Source organism: Salmo trutta, chromosome 17 (assembly GCF_901001165.1).
Source record: "Salmo trutta chromosome 17, fSalTru1.1, whole genome shotgun sequence".
In the NCBI taxonomy this organism is placed as follows: domain Eukaryota; kingdom Metazoa; phylum Chordata; class Actinopteri; order Salmoniformes; family Salmonidae; genus Salmo; species Salmo trutta.
The window spans coordinates 42,493,959-42,513,321 of record NC_042973.1 but is presented as its reverse complement, the minus strand read 5'-3'; the positions used below and the strand labels follow the sequence as shown (position 1 = coordinate 42,513,321).

Here is a 19,363-nt window from a genome sequence, read left to right as displayed (position 1 = left end):
TTTGATCATGATTTGTCACGATAAGAGAAGCACACCTGTGTTGGTAGAATATGATCCAAAATGGAATGGACAATGGCAATGGGCTTCGCACATCACATTTTGAATCAATAAGGAACCCTGGACACCATGGGGTGTTCCCATCATGGGAGCGGACCAGACGCACACATGTGAGAAACATCACAAGGGTTACTGGGTAGGGCCTTCTGCTGGGTCAGGTCCAAGGTATGGGGCTGGGGAGGAGCGGGCGAGACATGCAGGCCAGATGTAGACACTGTGTTACCCTTCCCTTCCATATGGGAATATTTACATCCCCTTTGTGTTGTACATAGATGAAAGCAGGAGGTCCATTTGAGTAGATTTTATGACACGTTTTCAGCAAATTTGCAGCGGAACTTTAAATGCCTTGTAAAACCCGTTCCATAGTCTGCAAGACCACCCCATTAAGTCTGATACCCTTTGTGAATATGAGGCAAATATGAGTATGGACTGTATATACTGTATCAGTATATTCAGTAGAAGGAAGTCATGGGAAATGTGTTTTTGAGGCTAAGTATTACATGCTAAAGTAAATGTAAAATAAACTCTTCAAAACGGCCCCCCCAAAACACTCAGGCAGATGATGAAAGCAGAACACCATTATTTTATTGTGGAAAAAAAGAAACATTGGGAAAGTCTATTCTGGCACGTTTTTTTTTTTTATATTACAAAAAAAGCAAAGGCTACAAATCTTGATAATTTATACAAATACAACTTTCCAAAAATATAACTTTGTGAGCATGAGTCTGCAATACAACCCACCGCTTGAAATCCCTGAGCGGAGACACAGAATGAAACACTTATTTCCATCTTCAGACACACACTCTCGTTTGTTCATCAACACTTTATACACAAGACAAATTAGCACAACTTGTGATGGGGGATGGTGGTGTTGGGGAGAAGGTGTGAGGGTAGAATACTTCATGGTGATAACCTAGCTCAACACTTCATTATATCAGACAGATAGACATGGTGATCATAGCTAACAACACCACAGTGTTGACGCAGTCGAGACATACACAACCGTTACGACAGTAAGAACCTGTAGAGCTATTGAGCTCCAGCCGGAAAGACAGACTGCCGCGTTGTGCTTTCAAAAGACTGACAGACAGACATGAGAACAGAGGTTACGTACAGAGTGGAACAGGGCTCATACATGTTTAATGTTCAAGAAAGAACAAGGCAACTATCATACTACTAACTCCATAAAGCACTGGATATGACCTCTGAGGATGGGGTCACTGTGTAGGGAAGTGGACAGCACAAGAAAATGCAATGTTTAAATACTTTTGGCTTTTTGCTAGTCATTTCAATTATCATGAACTTTGTTTTCTTTGTGTCGAATGCAATATTTTAGCGAAATTAAGATACTTCTGTTTGAAAATTGGAATCAAATAGTTGTATTTTTTCAGTCAGAATCGCAAGGAAAAGTCTTCTAGACATACGTGTACAGGTATATCACATTTCATAAAGTGAAATGGATCAATACTTATCTTCAACATACACTTGAAAATGTAACACAGTGCCAGCTGGTTTATATGCCAAGATAACACAAAGAAATAACTTACAAATATTCAAACGCACGGTGGCTGTGGGCTTCTTTACAATAAACTTCATAGCGGGATTATCTGTTTCTCCAAAATAAAGTTTCTTCCAAGTTGGAGATACAGTTAATAAGCGGTGGTAAATAATTTTTTATGACAACAACCAAGTAGATGTTAATTACACAGAATATATACAACATTGACATTTAAGACTGAAAAGAGTGAGAGAACATGATGTTTTGACGCTAGGATAAATGATTCATATCTTACAGATACTGAACTTGCTGGGTGGGCACTGACCTTCCCTTGCAAGTCAGACTATTGTCTATTATACTGTATGTAGGTTTTTACTGTATATTATCAAATCCATATATACATACAAATAAAAGAAAAGGAACATTTTCAAACAAAGCGATATTACATTAAAAGATTCCCTCAGACAAACTATGGCTGTGCATTGTTATGTAATGGGGTGCATCGGTTTGACAGGTACTTGGTAAGGAGATTTCAGACATCAACAATGACTTACAACTGTCCTCTTATCATGTCTAAAGACCGGTCATCAGCACACATCAGTACAGTATGTATTGCGAAGGGAGGGGAAGCCTTCGGTTCTCTGCTGCTGTCCAAACCTCCAACTAGCATGTCAGCTGATGGGGGGCTAATGTTAGTACCATGGGAAGGTAATTTGCCATTTCCTTTCATAACACATTAGCTACCTTCCTCTAAGTAAATTATCCAAGGAGACATGAGTAGCCTACACCAGAGCCATATATTCATCTTAATATATGGCTCTGACCTACACAGGAGCCACGTTATGTCACTCTATGAAACAACAAGCCTAGCGAAGCAATTTGAAATTCACTGCTACATTTACATGGAATAGTTTTGCGCCTTCAGATAGTAAGGCATAATAGAGTTAGCAAATAATGACAGAAACTCCAGTTCAAATTCATTTCACCTTTCCTTCAAACTATCTTATTGGTATTTTCTTTCACAACTAACACTGTGTCTTTTGGCAAATTATATTCTATGGATTCATATGTTTCAGGGTGGGAAATACTCAGAGCGCTCCTTGACTGTACCCTGAGGGCACATGTCCCATTTATACGGTATCTGTTTTCTCTTGTGGAAGTGTTATTTATAAGACAATATCGATCAGTGGGTTCCTTTTTTATCACTCAACGGTGCTCAACAATCTGCTACATCTCTTTGCAGGAGCTGTAGGTCTCAATGTCCAACAACATGTTAAATCAGTGAAATCTCATAAACAATCACAATGAATGATTCATTAATCCTGGTCTAGTTGTGTTCAATTTGAGAATTCATTGATAAAGCTGTTATCTCCTATATCATGCCATGAGTTTTACTGATGTGCACAGAAGCCAATGAACACAACTTCATTAGACCAAAAACTTAATTTGACGGTGAGAATTTTTTAAACTTCTACTGCAGTGTTCCTGCTTCGGAGGGCAGCGCCTTGGGACTCTGCCCCAGGACATATGTTGTCCTACATGATCTTATAAGCATCAATAACTAATTCAATTCCTAATTAATCACAAGACTTCAAGTATGAACCTATGGCCCACTTCAAATTAAGTGCTCTGGTAGAGATTCACAGACCCTGGGAGAGCACATATTTTGGACAAAGTTCCAGGAAGACATTATTCAAAGGTAGTGCTCCTCACAAACAGACAGCCTCCCAGGGAAGCTACTCCTGGTCTGAGGAGTAGTGAAGAGTCACAAGGAGCGTTCTGCAGTCTTGTGCCTTTTTCTGCTGTCCTCCTCCACCCTCACTACCCCAGTTCCTCCTCCAAGGGAGCAGCGGGCCACTTCTTCCCTAGGCCTGCTGCACAGATGGCTGACTGGCTGGTGAGTTAACTCACGGCCCCCATTGTCCTCAAGCCCTGTTTCTCCATGATGTTCCACAGTTTACGCAGATTAGACTGGGTGATGGTGTCGTCTGGCTTCAGCTGCAATGCTCGCAGGTAGTTGGCCTCCGCCTCCTGCAGCTTCCCGTTGAGATGGAGAATGGCCCCCAGGTTCATCAGGGCTGCTGGGTACTGGAACACAAGAGCAGGACAGAACAGTTCAGTCATTCTCAGAAGCACATCTCACAGAAGGCTACACTGCAAAAAAAAGTACGGTGCCTTTTGGTTCTTTATAGCACCATTTCTTCTAGCAGTATAGCAAAATCGTTGGTTAAATGTCACTCTGAATGGTCTCTTCAGTAATAGCAGACACTGTAACAGTCAGAGATGGATATGCAAGAGAATGAGTGGTGAGTGGAGTAGAGTGCCGAGAGCAGAGTCAGGCCTAGTGAGACAGTAGCAGAAGAGGCAGGAGAGTAACAGTCTCATATAGTACCACTCAGTCAGACTACCAGAGCTGTTAGCACATTAAAACACTTATATCCTCTGTTTAGACTGAGGAATAAATTGCAGAGGACATCTAGAACATTACGTCATCCCGAGGCTGAGAACCATAAAAATAATAATACAAAAAGAAAATTCTAAAAGTTATGTCATATTGTCTACACTGAACAAAAATATAAACGTAACATGCAACAATTTCTAAGATTATACTGAGTTACAGTTCATATGAGGAAATCAGTCAATTTAAATAAATAAATTAGGCCTCAGTCTACGGATTTCACGACTGGGATTAAAGATATGCATCTGTTGGTCACAGATACGTTAAAAAAAAGGTAGGGGCATAGATCAGAAAACCAGTCAGTGTCTGGTATGACCATCATTTGACTCATGACAGATCTCCTTCACATAGAGTTGATCAGGCTGTTGATTGTGGCCTGTGGAATGTTGTCCCACTCCTCTTCAATGGCTGTGCGAATTTGCTGGATATTGGCGAGAGCTAGAACACACTGTTGTACACTTCAATCCACAGCATCCCAAACAACCTCAATGGGTGACATGTCTGGTGAGTATGCAGGCCATGGAAGAACTGGGCCATTTTTAAGCTTCCAGGAATTGTATACAGATCCATGCATGGGACCGTGCATTATAATGCTGAAACATCAATTTATTTGTATTTATTTAAAAAATTTGACCTTTATTTAACTAGGCAAATCAGTTAAGAACAAATTTTAATCACCCAACCTCAACCCAATTGAGATGGACCGTAGAGTGAAATAAAAGCAGCCAACAAGTGCTCAGCATATGTGGGAACTCCTTCAAGACTGTTGGAAAAGCATTCCAGGTGAAGCTGGTCGAGAGAATGCCAAGAGTGTGCAAAGCTTTCATCAAGGCAAGGGGTGGCTACTTTGAAGAATCTAAAATCTAAAATATATTTGGATTTGTTTGACACTTTTTTGGTTTCTACATAATTCCATATGTGTTATTTCATAGTTTTGATGTCTTCACTATTATTAACACAAAATAGTAAAAATAAAGAAAAACCCTGGAATGAGTTGGTGTGTCCAAACTTTTGACTGATACTGTAGTTCATGTATGAATCTAGACGGAAAGAAACAATTTTTTTAAGGAAAGTACTTCTCAAAAGAGATGGCATGACAGTCTAACACTAACAAGTTCAGAGAATATTGATAGGACATTGATTAAAGTTGAAAAAAGTAGCAGGACATTTTTAATCACATTGAAGCTTGTTTGACTAGAATGGAGTCATTCTATTGCCGGAAACCAAGCTCTACTTCTGTACACACACTGAGGTGAAATTAAGGCTTTTATAAACTTTTGGGGAAATTTGTGAAAATGTCAAACCTTGACATAAACACATGGCGTTTCATGAGGCAAAGACCTATGGGTCATAATTACTTATTTATTATTATTATTTTAATTTTATTTTTTATTTATATAATACCGGAAACATACAATATACTTGCAGTGAAGCCGCTCAACAACTACACAATACCAGTCATCCAACAGATTCCCATTCAGAGTGACGCACAGAAGCAACCAGGGTCAATGCCCTGCTCAAGGGCATGTTGATAGATCTCCCACCAGGCCAAAAAAACATGAACCATAACCCTCCAAGATCCCCCCACAGTTCCCCAATAGCTGTCCCCCAACCATTCGAGACCCCTCCCACAGTCCCCCCAAGAAGAAAAATATAAATAGAAAATACAATTCATTCCATTCCCCACCCGCAAGAACCCCCCAATGCACCAACAACCAAGAGAATGAACTAAAGAGATAAAAGAAAAGACAGAAGAAAACAGCAAACAACAATTACTTTCTCTTTATCGCAAACCCAACGCAACATGCTTTCTGTTGACCAATTACAAAAATGTCTGATTGCCAAAACTGAGAACAAATGTCATGATAGGTTAATTCAACCCAGGGCTTTAACCTCTTTAATGAGTCAGCCAATAGGCATAAGTAGTAATTTTTCAGACCTTCAACTAAAACAGTCCCACTTAACAGGGACATCGTTTCATCTTGGAAGCCATATTGTGACAGTAGTGGACCAGCAATCCGGACTGCCCAGTCCGTAGTGCCCTTCTGAGGGGAGTTTTGTGTCAGGACTTCTCCATGTCTCTGTGGCCTGTTTGGGGCGGTATATTCACAATTCAACCCAGCTCTTTGAAGTGGGACACATGATTAACATATTATAATGTATTTTCCTGCTGATGCCATGAGGCAAATACCAGAACCAGTCCAAGGGATGTGTCACCCGGGATCGTAGGAAAGTAGTGCAAGTGTTCAGAGCACCATCTAAATAATCCCTGGGAGTTTAAATAGAGACCATGGGAGTGTATCACATCTCACATCTGATCTCCATTTCATCTGAAGGAGTAGAGCAGAAGTGTACTTGTGTAGTTAAGCGACTGTTACTGAGTAATAGCACATGGCTTTACATTTTATTAATTCATTACTGTTTTGAATGTAAAGTTGACTCGACAGCATGTTGTGGAAGAAGTAACACTAGTTGTATTCATGAGCATCATGACACGTGTTACCGTACACGTGATTCCTAAACTGGGCATTGATGATTTCTGTTTGTTCTTATTATTTACCATTTGTAAAAAAAAAAAAAAAGAAGAAAAAAATAAAAATAAAAGACAGGAGTATGAAATGTAATCCATCTCAATAAAATGACCAATAATGGCCTGTGAAGTCATATAGAATAACTCATAAGTAATTATGACCCATAGGTCTTTGCCTCATGAAACGCCGCGTGTTTATGTCAAGGTTTGACATTTTCACAAATTTCCCCAAAAGTTTATAAAAGCCTTAGACCGTAAAACAATGTGGGGTGATGCTGCTGCCAATACTGTAGCACGGCAGGGAAAAAGTGACTATATACGGAATGGGAAATGCTGCAAGGTTTACAGATTTCTAAACATACCACACTATGCACATTTGAATAAACAACAGGGGCTTTGTGAACTTATTTGAAGTTGAAACTATTCTCTGGAATTAAAACTAAATGCATGTCTTGACTGTAAAACTAAAATAATTTTCAACTTGTATGCTGTAATTGATGAAATAACATAAATTGTGTGGAACAAATAGAAGCTTGACTAGTAATTTCAACAGGCTCTCGTGCTGTCTGCTAGCTAATAATACATCTGTCTTATCCTAGTAGCCCCAGGACCTAGAAGCATTAGTCTGAAGGTATAGGACCAAAAATACTTCTTATGTCATGGAGACTAAAGACATTTTTGGTCATCCAGTCATGAATGAGTTCCTGGAGGCGTGGACATTAAAACCACAGACCCTCTCCCATTGTCTGGCCATTTGTCTTGCTTTGTCCACACTAGTCTGAGCTGTGCTAGCTGCAGTAACAATCGTTTTCAGCTCTGCTCTGGGCTGTTCTGCTCCAGTCTAGGAAACTTATCATCTCTGTTTTTCCAGTGTCAAGGTTGGATGAGTGATGATACATGCATGAGAATTTATATGGGAACAATATGTCCGGTAGCGCCTCTCCTCTCATAAGAGGAGTTAAATTGATAAATACATCAAACGTGCCTGTGAAATAATCCCATTGTCCCTTAGACAGCCCCACGTGTCCCTTAACAGACATACAGTGAAAGTATTCAGACCACTTGACTTTTTCCATGTTTTGTTAGGTTACATCTTTATTCCAAAATTGATTACATTTTTCCCCCCGCATCATTCTACCCACAATATCCCATAACTACAAAGCAAAAACAGGTTTTAGAAATGTTTGCTAATTTATAAAAACAAAAAACTGATTTCACTTTTACATAAGTATTCAGACCCTTTACTCAGTACTTTGTTGAAGCACCTTTGGCAGCGATTACAGTCTCGAGTCTTCTTGGGTATGACGCTACAAGCTTGGCATCCTCTCAAACTCTGTCAGGTTGGATGGGGAACATTGCTGCACAGCTATTTTCAGGTCTCTCTAGATATGTTCAATCGGGTTCAAGTCCGGGCTCTGGTTGGACCACTCAAGGACATTCAGAGACTTGTCCCGAAGCCACTCCTGCGTTGTCTTGGCTGTGTGTTTTGGGTCATTGTCCTGTTGGAAGGTGACCCTTCGACCCAGTCTGAGGTCCTGAGCGCTCTGGAGCAGGTTTTCATCAAGGATCTCTCTGTACTTTGCTCCGTTCATCTTTGCCTTGATCCTGACTAGTCTCCCAGTCCCTAGAGCTCTGTCAGAGTGACCATTGGGTTCTTGGTCACCTCCTTGACCAAGGCCCTTCTCCCCCGATTGCTCAGTTAGTGGACGGCCAGCTCTAGAAAAAGTCCATTGAAGAATGATGGAGGCCACTGTTATTGGGGACCTTCAATGCTGCAGACATTTTTTGGTACCCTTCCCCAGATCTGTGCCTCGACACACAATTCTGTCTCGGAGCTCTACAGACAATTCCTTCGACCTCATTGGCTTGGTTTTTGCTCTGACATGCACTGTCAACTGTGGGACCTTATATAGACAGGTGTGTGCCTTTCCAAATCATGTCTAATCAATTGAATTTACCACAAGTGGACTCCAATCAAGTTGTAGAAAAATCTCAAGGATGATCAATGGAAACAGGATGCACCTGAGCTCAATCTCGAGTCTCATAGCAAAGGGTCTGAATACTTATGTAAATAAGGTATATCTGTTTTTTACTTTTAATACATTTGCAAAAATGTCTAAAAACCTGTTTCGCTTTGTCATTATTGGGTATTTATGTGTAGATTGTTGAGGATCATTTAAAAAAATATATATTTTACAATAAGGCTGTAACAACAAAATGTGGAAAAAGTCAAGGGGTCTGATTACTTTCCGTGAGCACTGTAAGAAAACATATTCACTACAGTGGCCGGGGCCAAAGTAAAGGCTGGCATGACCAGGAATTCCCACTCCTGCTGACTCCAGTGTGTTAAAGCAATTAATTGTCAGACAAAAATTCATTTGTGATTTCATCTTCGAAGTGCTTTGGTAACCACTGTCTGCAGGACTGGTACTTTTGTAGCTATAGCAATATACCTAGCAGAAGAAGTAAAATATTTTCTCTACGTTTAGATCACACGAGCAGCCAGATTTCATGGCTAAATGGTCATGGTAATTTTGACCCTGAAATTGATGGGTCAAACCCCAGAAAAATGGTAACCAACCACACCGAAATGTAATTGTTAAAAAAAAAAACTGAACTTGTTATTCGAAAGGGCAACACATCGGTAGTGGTGATACCATGTGTGTTACTCTTCCTCTGTTGTGTTGGAGTGGTTCCACTGTGTTTGAGGTGGAATTCCCAGCATCACCAATGGAGATGCCCACTGTACTACTTACTGTTGGCCTGACTGATACACTCTGAGGAGATGTGGAGGAGTTACCCAAAACACAGTCAGAGGACACACAGTAGGTGGCTCCAGTTTCAGCCATATGCCATTCAATCAGGGGTGGAAGTAACAAATTACAGATACTCTCATTACTGTAATTGAGTAGCTTTTCTGAGTACTTGTACTTTTTTGAGTATTTAATTATGTTTGAATGAAGTATTGTACTTCGCTACCTTTTTAAAACCATCCAATACAGAGTACGATTTTGTAGGCTATCCACAATAGTAGATATGAGCGCAAGAAAAGTTTGCGAGAGCTCATCGTTGTTTAGTCAGTGACCAATCAAATCACATTTCTTAGTTAATTTAGTTCAAGACGTATGGTGAAAGAGGGGAAAGGTTTCTATGGAGACGGAGGAGACTGTGACTGTGACCAGTTCTCCTTCAAGCACAGGAGAGGCCATGCAATGCAAGCTTTGATTACCCAGGATGGCGGAGGTGGCAGCCTACAAAAACTCTGCTTCAAACTTCAGGAAACATTGCAGAGGTAAGATAACTAGCTAGTTTTCTATGAATGATCAAAATCAAACATTTCCCTATGGATGGCTTTATCAGCTAGTATAGCTAGTTATCTAATAGTCTAACTTACGGACGTTAACATTAGCTTAATTGTCTAGCATGCTAATGTTAGCAAGCTATTCTTGCAGCTAAGTTAGCTACATGGCTAACCACCACCTAATGATGAAAGACTATATGGCTAGCATGTCAATGTCACTATTAGTGGTGGTGGCTAGTTAGCTAGCTATGAAAGTTACCTGGGTTAGCTAACAACATTAGGCTAAGGTCAGCAAGTGAGCGAGCTAGCTACTGTAAGTGAGCTAGCTAGCTAGCCAATATTAGCCTGCTTGGTCATGACATACAGTATTTAGACCTAGGATTTTTAGCTATGTACTGTACTTTGTGTAAATTAGGATAACCATATTAAAGCCAGAGACTCAGTAAGTCTAACTGTGCATATAACTGTGTGAGTCTACACAATAAGTACAGCTAGACATGGACTCATCTCAACATTAGACACATTTTTAGGTCTGAGAACATCTGACAAACTCACTTCAGTCTCAGTATCTGAGAATAATAAGTATGGAAAGTCTGTGTTTGTAATGTCAGTGATATGATTAACTAAGTTGCCACATAAAGCAGAATTTGCTGAAATATTCATTATGTGTATTTGCCCCTATAGAGATTTGGTCTTCCATGAAGCATCCTCTTGACACAATGACATAGGACGGGACAGAGCAACAGAGACAGCGTTCATCTTTTGAAGATTAATTCTTGTCATCACTGATGCCCAAAAGGCCACAAGGTACAGGGGAGCTGGATGGGTACTTTGCCTGTGTGTTAGACAAGACGAATTGGCTTCATTCATCTCCATACATAAATGAACATAGGCCAGAACACAGCAGGTACACATAGACTTCCAGTCATTTGCACTAATGCTAGATAGCACTGGCACGCGAAACTACCTCTAACTTCCTTTGTACTGGACACAGAGACATAAAAATGATATTCACTAGTTCATATGACTCTGGAGAAGTAGATAAATGGCCTCGTTGCTAAAATCCCGAAGTATGCCTTTAAATGTACACGGAGGGCTAATATCAACAACATGCATATCCATATCTCCTGGCTCAAAGTAGAGGAGAGAACACTACAGGTCTTTGAGAGAGGTATTGGCGTGTTAAAAGTCCCGAACTGTCTGTTCAATCAGATAACACACAGCTCAGACACTCATATATACCCCACAAGACATACCACCAGAGGTCTCTTCACAGTCCCCAAGTCTGGAACAGAGGCTAGGAAATGCACAGTACTACACACTGAGTGTACAAAACATTAGAAGCACCTGCTCTTTCCATGACATAGACTGACCAGGTGAATCCAGCTGAAAGCTATGATCCCTTACTGTCACTTGTTAAATTCACTTCAAACCAGTGTAGATGAAGGGGACGAGACAGGTTAAAGAATGATTTTTAAGCCTTGAGACAATTGAGACATGGATTGTGTATGTGCGCCATTCAGAGGGTGAATGGGCAAGACAAGGATTTTAGTGGCTTTGAACGGGGTATGGTAGTAGGTGCCTGGCGCACCGGTTTGAGTTTGTCAAGAACTGCAACACTGCTGGGTTTTTCACGCTCAACAGTTTCCTGTGTGTATCAAGAATGGTACACCATCCAACTTGACACAACTGTTGGAAGCACTGGAGTCAACATGGGTCAGCATCCCTGTGGAAGCCCCGTTGAATTGAGGCTGTTCTGAGGGTAAAAGGGCGATGCAACTCAATATTAGGAAGGTGCTCCTAATGTTTTGTACACTCAGTGTATAGCGCCATGACTACATGGAATGATGTTTCACCTCAGGTAACTCAAGCTAGCAGTGAAATCAGATTTAAAAAACAGATTAACAACACCTCATAGCACAACGCAGACATTATTCTTAGTAATGTAATATTGGAGCAATGTAAATTTGTATAATGCACAATGTTTTGTTTGATGTAATGTAGATCTGTTTGGACCCCAGGAAGAGTAGCTGCTGCCTTGCCAACAGCTAATGGGGATCCTAATAAAATACTAAAATACTAAATACTAACTGTCTTGAGGAAGACAAATTGAAACCAGCTGTCTGGGAGTGAATAATCAGGTGAAGTTAAAGCTGTGACCCCTGGAGGGGAAGAGGAGAAGATCTGGCTGAACACAATGAAATAGCATCACAGGCCTTCACACAAGACACTTCCACATTACAGAGAATGGTGTGCAAGGACTCCTGGGTAGGGATTCTACTGCTCTTCCTGCTTTTCCTTTTAGTCCTGCTCCAGCCGAGCTTCAAAAGATCCCCCTTCCCGCCCCAATGACCCTCCGCCCACCCTACGCTACCCTTTCCTCTGGCGTGTAGTCGTGACAGAAGCACCACCAGATGTGCAATATATTCGCCGGACCTCAGAAGAAACAGCTGCTTAAAGCCATGGGAGTATGATGAGGAGGGAGCAACGACCGGCCATAAACCTCCTTAATTCCACTGTAAATAGAAAGCATGGGGACCATATCTAATTGGCCTGACAAATGTAAAGACTGCAGATGCTGTCATTTTATGGTGCCCTACGTAGGCCTCTAATAGGCTGGCCTCTGGACAGAAGGAAGGGTTGAGGCACCAAAGCCCTTGAGTTAAGTCAATCGTCCAGTCCTACTCAGTCAAGCAGTCAAGCAATACAGAGGCTGAAGCATAGCATGCAATGAAAAATGAAGATAGACAGGAACATGGTCCAAGTCAAGTCACATCAGAGAGAACAAAGTGTAATACTGGATGAACATCCTCAATCATTATCTAGCCTCCATTGTAAGCAGGCCAAATGGCAAAGGAGGCGTCCCAACTATTTGACCCCATTGGGCTGAAACTGCCTCTGTTTTTGGACTTGGATGCATCAAATGCATGTTTACATACATTATTTGTGGATGCTGAGAGATGAAAATGTGAAAATGATGACGATCTGTTCCTGAAATAGACAACCACGTAGGAAAGAAGATACAGATGATCGTGCTGCTCTGCATCTCAGCCAATGTTCTTACATTTTACTTTACAATTCAAGCATCACACACAAGAAACTTCTCACATCTCCACACATCTCAGTGTGAAAGATTCTACTTCTACAGGTACGGTTGGATGGATCGCACAGCTTCAGCATTACGCTCTATCTTTTTCTCATATTTACTGCTGAGCACCAGAAGAATGAAGCTCCTACACAATAATAAAATGTCTTCACAGCAGGGACTGCCTGTGTGTGCATGCAAGTCATTCATTTATTGGACAAAATGCTTGCCTTAACTCCATCTATGATAGCCTAATCATGGAGACTCACTTGAGTTTACCAATGTTCACATGTTTACTTTCGGCTGGTCTTCTAACAAAATGCGGGATTAAACAGCGCAATAAACATTCTAATAACTGCACAGGGAATAGGGGAGACCGGGGTTCTGTGTTACATAGGTTGGTTTTCACAGTATAGTTTAGTCTGTTACTCCCAATCTAGAGGGTGCTGTGTAATCTAGTCATTTTAAGATTAAAATGTGTGACTACTTTGAGGTGAAGGGAATTTGTGTGTTTTATGGGAGGTGAAAGTATAGTCCTGGTATTTTCATTGTTTGAATTATGGGAGTTGGATATTCATGAACAATTGTTTGTTGGAATGAGGAAAGGGATAGCTATATTTCAAACTTATTTTCGAAGTTGCTAGGTCAAGACATGTGGAAATTAGCATAATCGTGCTTTTATGCTCAGTTGGAAATGGTTATATAATAAGTTATACTTACAAAGTATAAACTGCTTCATTTTGTAAACAATATTGTTCAATCAAAATAACCTGGCTATTTCTAAGACTCTTTAGGCTACATTCCTTTCTTTATTTCAAGTAGACAGTGTTTTGATAGGTAAGATCTCCCATTTTGGAATAAGCTAGAAGGACTAAAGGGAAACCATTTCAACCCAAGACCTTGGTATTTCTAATAATGTTGAAAATCTCATCCTATAGGCCTACTGGTGAAAAACAAAGTCAAAAGTGTGACACACAGCCCCGGACTCCCCTAATGTGATGCACCGACATTTTATGGAGGAGAAATCAAATGAAGATTTCATCTGTATTTCATCAAATTCAACACTGCATTCACTTTCTGTCCATGTGGGTACCAAAAAGTATGCTTTGGGAACACCCTGCATTCTGGGGTGATTGGCTTATGATTTGCTTGTGTCAAAGGAGATCGAACCGACGAGACCTTTAAGATTCCCCCGAAAGAATTTCAAACAATGGCCTCTAACACACTCCCGACATGCTCCGAATTTTAATTCACATGTAAACGACGGTCAGGGGTCGAATTGTTAAAATGTCATGGTATATCAAAAATGCTAAAACGCTGACTGGAGCCTGCATTTGCTCCTTGAGATTAATAAAATACACCACCAAAAGTTTAATTTAGGGGCTTTAGGATTTTGTATGTTATTTTGAAGCTAATTTCCTGCAATTCGACATTGGGAGGGGTGTAGTTGCCCTGTAATTCACCATATGTTTGGCTAGTGGTGTTTCTGTACTGTCCAAACTGTTCGCTGCTCTGGCACCCCAATGGTGGAACAAGCTCCCTCACGACGCCAGGACAGCGGAGTCAATCACCACCTTCCGGAGACACCTGAAACCCCACCTCTTTAAGGAATACCTGGGATAGGATAAAGTAATCCTTCTAACCCCCCCCCCTTAAAAGATTTAGATGCACTATTGTAAAGTGGTTGTTCCACTGGATATCATAAGGTGAATGCACCAATTTGTAAGTCGCTCTGGATAAGAGCGTCTGCTAAATGACTTAAATGTAAATGTAAATACTGTACAATAGGCCTAGTGTACATGTGATGGCTGAGTTTGCAAGAACAAATGACCACCCGATTGATAGGTTCGAAATCATCATGATATCATTCTGCCAGGTAGGCCTACTTTGGAGTCAACATTTCATTGGGAAGGGTTTTGGGGAAAGCCTTAGAAAAGACTGTTTCGGTAAGCTAACTGGCAACACAACACACATGGGCGCTCACAAACAGGCCTTACTTCTTCACAAAGTTGCAGGAAATATGAATCGCTGATTAATTATTTGAATGAATTATGAGAAGCTAGTTCAATTGAACTACCCTACCGCTGTAAACTAGTCCAGGGACAGCCAGTTGTTTGAGCTGTGTGCTCTTGCTGCCCGACAGATGATATTCTGCTGAAACTAGGCTATGAGTGTGTATGTGCGCAGCACACTTAGTGAGGTGTATGTTGATAGGCAACTGCTGTTACGATTGTCCATTTTATCCCTCCCTCATCACCTCCTCTCCATTAGGCCAGGCTGTCGTTTTTGTCTCGTTTTTGTCTCCTGAGTGCCTCTGCTAAGGGTTTCAGATATTTTCGCTGTAAAAAAAAATCCAGAATCGTACACTTTTAGATATTTTTTTTTCTAACAAGGGTTATATAAATTCACCTCTAGTAGCACTGAATTATAGAAATGAGCTCCACACTTCACCTTCCCCTCTTTGGTGTCCTGTCTCTATTAATGCATTCCTATGAACTACATTATGACAATAATGAGGATTTTTCTGCTCTTAAAGGGTGGGAAATTGAGACTCACAAATACAAGATAGTCCATTGAAAGCACACAACTATTTGCAACATTTTTACACTCTATATTACATAAACATGGTGGGAAAATGGTGTAAATTGTGTATGTTGTACGTTTACATCTACTGGAAACATTTCTGTTGGCTGAATCAAACATCACGACGGGTGACACTGTCCAGACAAACTTGGATTGTTCCTTGACAAGTGATTTCTTCTAATCAGGATGGAACTAACATTAAGACCACAGAGGCCAAACATTATTTTCTCCACTGCAGTTCAAACAAAGTCAAATCTGTGTCGTCAAATGATACTCAGCTACTTGAGTCTATTCATTATCCACACACCAAAGCCCTGTGACTAAGTGTTATCATCATTATTCCTTTCAATCTGACCCTTAAATTCCCCTGGCCCCTCCTTTGAAGTCCCTGATTGATGCTACACAAACAAACCTTAGAGCTCCGATGACTTGACAATGCAGGCCTTTGTGTGGAAACAGGCAGGGCAGTGATTGGTCAGAGAGCCACACAGCCAGTGATTGCAGACAGAGTGTCCATCATGTCGAGTAATAATAGGTCAGCAGAGGTTGATATACTCACGTTGGGTCTTATGCTGGCTGCCTGTCCGTAATACTTCTCGGCTGCATCGTTGAGACTGGCTTGTCTGCAAAGGAAAGCACAAAAAAGCAATCATCCCTCATCTTTATTACTTCGAACTTCAGAGGGTTCATAAGAGACCTTGAACTCTGTCTGTTTAATGCTGCTCCGGGGTCGCCAAGGTTAGGCCACGGCGGAGAATGCCGTGTAGCAACGAGAGGAGTCAATGAAACAGGCAATTTGTTGCAGGCCTTTCAGCAGACAGCCCTCCATGCTGAGTGGTGTACAGCATGCCCTGATTGTTTTCATTATATCCTGGGTCACAACCTTTGTGTCATGATCTTTGACTTGCGTGTCATTACAATAGGCCTCTCATCAACCACTGCCTTAGTAAGAACAAACATCACTTCAAAAGCCGGTCCCCTGTCTTCTCTGTAAACACATCTATTGTTTTTGGTACTGTCGGTGGGGTTGAGAACTAGGAAGGAGGCCTAGGAAGGAGATTATCACAGAAACCCATGTGAAAATGTGTTGCAAGTTCATGTACTTTACAAAAATTGGGAGCATCATATCATTATATTTAATTGTACTGTACAAACACACAACAACAAAACATGCAGTGAAAACGATATAGTAATGTAAGGTAAAGGCACCTCTAGACAGATGGTTATCCTGCAAATCCCAGAAGACTTGAAGTACTTAGAGTCTGTAGATTATCCAATAAAAGCTCCAATCAAAACAAGAACGTTCTCCATATGCTCATCATCTCCATCCACAATATGCTACGCTAGTAAACTTAGATTACTGTCCTACCTGACTGTGTGACTCTTTCCCTTTGGCCAAGAGCTTTTCCGTTTATTCATATTCCTATAAATCAGAAATCATTTTTACAACCCGCAGCTGCATTTCACTGATGGTAGCAATTGTCTCCCAGCAAACAGTTTAACTTTGACAGAGTCAAGGACGGAGTCAACGACTGCTGGCTCCGGAGTCCCGAGTTGTAATGATGAAAGCGAGACCATCTGAACTGAACAGGGCTTTCATTAAGCCTGTCTGGCCATATTAAGGAATCCTCCTCCGTATTGCAGCGCTATACGGCCACTTTCACATTTCACGACTAGCACGACAACACCCCGAAAGATATCCACACCTGAGTTATCTCTGAACCCAGAACAAAATCTCATAGTCTGTCAATAGAGAGTAATACCTGACCTACAGGTCATTCTGCAGACCATAAGTGCTGTCATATTCTTGTTGAACTTGAAATCAGAACACGCTATGATTTCAAGTTTCAAGTTTTATTAGACGTACGTACGGGATATGTATGGTATACATCGTCTAACAAAATCCTTACTTGCAGGTTCTTTATCGACAACGAAACAACAGTGAGAAATAATACAAGATAAGAATATGAACGTAACGTTTGTTAGGTCAAGAGGCAAGAGAAGCAGTTCTGATAAATGCGCAGTGCTCATCTTCTCATGTCAGTCTGCATTATTGAAAGCAGCATACAGCGTGCAATTCTAATAATAGCGAAAACCCAAGTTCTCTCTAGAAACCAACATTTCAATCGCCACAATATCCAGCGGTAGGGAGGAGTTTCCCTCATTCAATTTTCATTTTGCCAAATCAGAATGTCACATTTGAGATGCTAAAACAAAAAAAACACACAAAAAAACAAATGACACACAACACCATTTAGCTTCCTTTGAGACCAACGTTGTTGTTAAGCCACAGTGGTAATGGCTGGTCAACAGACATGGGTGGATGCTTTCACCGTGAGGTGACACTAGTAGTGGTATGAGGGACTGGGATGGGGTCTGTTGTGTGAAATGATATGGTGAAGATGTTTTGGACGGACATGCGATCAAACTCAAGAAAAGAAGACAGCTTGGCTTCGGCATCTGTCATACTATATCCAGCACCAACGAGGGTTGAGAATCATTGAGAATCCTTACTCAGTGCAGAGAGCCCTGCCTCCCTCAAATAACTGTTGATACACTTCAGTCCAAGGCCTTTGTGTAGGAGGTGTGGATACTGGTGTGTCACTGTTATTCACAAGTTAGCACTATGAAAACTCAAAACACACTGGTCTCTATTTTCGACTTGTGTCAAAACGCACCTTAGTTTGCAATTTCGTCATGTAAAAACTGGGGCACTGGCACTTTCCAGCCCTAATGCCTGGTTCTGCAATTTACCTGTCTAACATCAGCTTGCTTGCGCTGTGGTTGGAGGGGTGGCAATATTTAAAAACAAGCGTAAAAGTGACAATTTCACACAGCTCTAAGGGGTGGGTCAAAATGTACGGAATAGGTACCTGGAGGAAAATGGGAGAGGGTCATGCTTTTTCAATTTCAGTCGAGGTGAGGTTTTTAAATCTAGTCCAGGGTAGGGTCATTCAATTTGTAATTGACAATTGATTCTCTGTGTTTTAGAATGAGCTGCTTATTAGGCTATATGTCGATGTGTGCCTCATCTCTGATTCTCCGCTGGGTGCACAATATCAAGTGTGCTATAGGCTATTTAGTGTGGTTTCAATCAAATGAACAACAGCCTATACAGTAGGCTGTAGGCTACGGATGTGAATGCTTGGAGAAGCACAGATCAAAGTTATATTTCTAAGATAGCTGCTGGGATGGTGTAAATAAAATTAGGCTGCATTACACACCGCAATGGATATTCCAACCCTGAACCCCGGCCTGCTCTGCTCTTGCTGATCAAAACCTTTTGTGTGTGCTGCTTAACCGATGGCTGTGCTGTGTAGGCCTACAGTGGCAGTTCAGGAGGAGAGTCAAAGGCTTCTTCTGAAAATGTATTTTTGCAATATCTTGTGTGCTTACTAGCCTATAGCCTATGTTCTGTTCAGTTTGAGAAGGAGAGTGTGAAGATCATGAGGAGGACCGGAGGTCAACTTTGATAGCTTGTTACAACTATAATTGATTTAAATAAAAACAATATGTTTCTTGCCCTTAAGGTATTTATCAGAGTTATCGACCTCACAATAAGCCAGATTCTAGTAACTTACATTGTGGTGCTGAAACAATCAATCGGAAATGGGCAGCTCATAGTGCTGAAAGTAGGCAATTTTGAATAGGCATAATTTATTTAAACCCTTAATTTTAATTACACTTTCTTAACAACAAGAGGGCTTTGTGTTGGAGCCTATTTCTTCCTATTTAAGAAATAAGAGGTAGGCCTACCTGTTTTGACAGACAAAAGGAGTCTAATAGCTGCTATATCCGTAGATTTGTCGGCCAATTCTTCCACCCACCATGCACTCTTTGAAAAGCCTACC

The 19,363-nt window shown here is 41.0% G+C and overlaps 1 protein-coding gene across 1 annotated transcript in view; it reads right to left on the bottom strand.

The window, feature by feature from the left end:
• Window positions 1-620: 620 nt before the first annotated feature.
• Window positions 621-19,363, bottom strand: part of tmtc2b (transmembrane O-mannosyltransferase targeting cadherins 2b) — a 173,358-nt gene continuing 154,615 nt past the window's right edge. The window contains exons 11-12 of the mRNA XM_029696839.1: window positions 16,072-16,135; window positions 621-3,643 (exon numbers count right to left, since the gene is read on the bottom strand). Coding sequence (XP_029552699.1) covers window positions 3,458-3,643; window positions 16,072-16,135 — 250 coding nt within the window. The 3' untranslated portion in view covers window positions 621-3,457. The remainder of the gene's footprint in view (window positions 3,644-16,071; window positions 16,136-19,363) is intronic.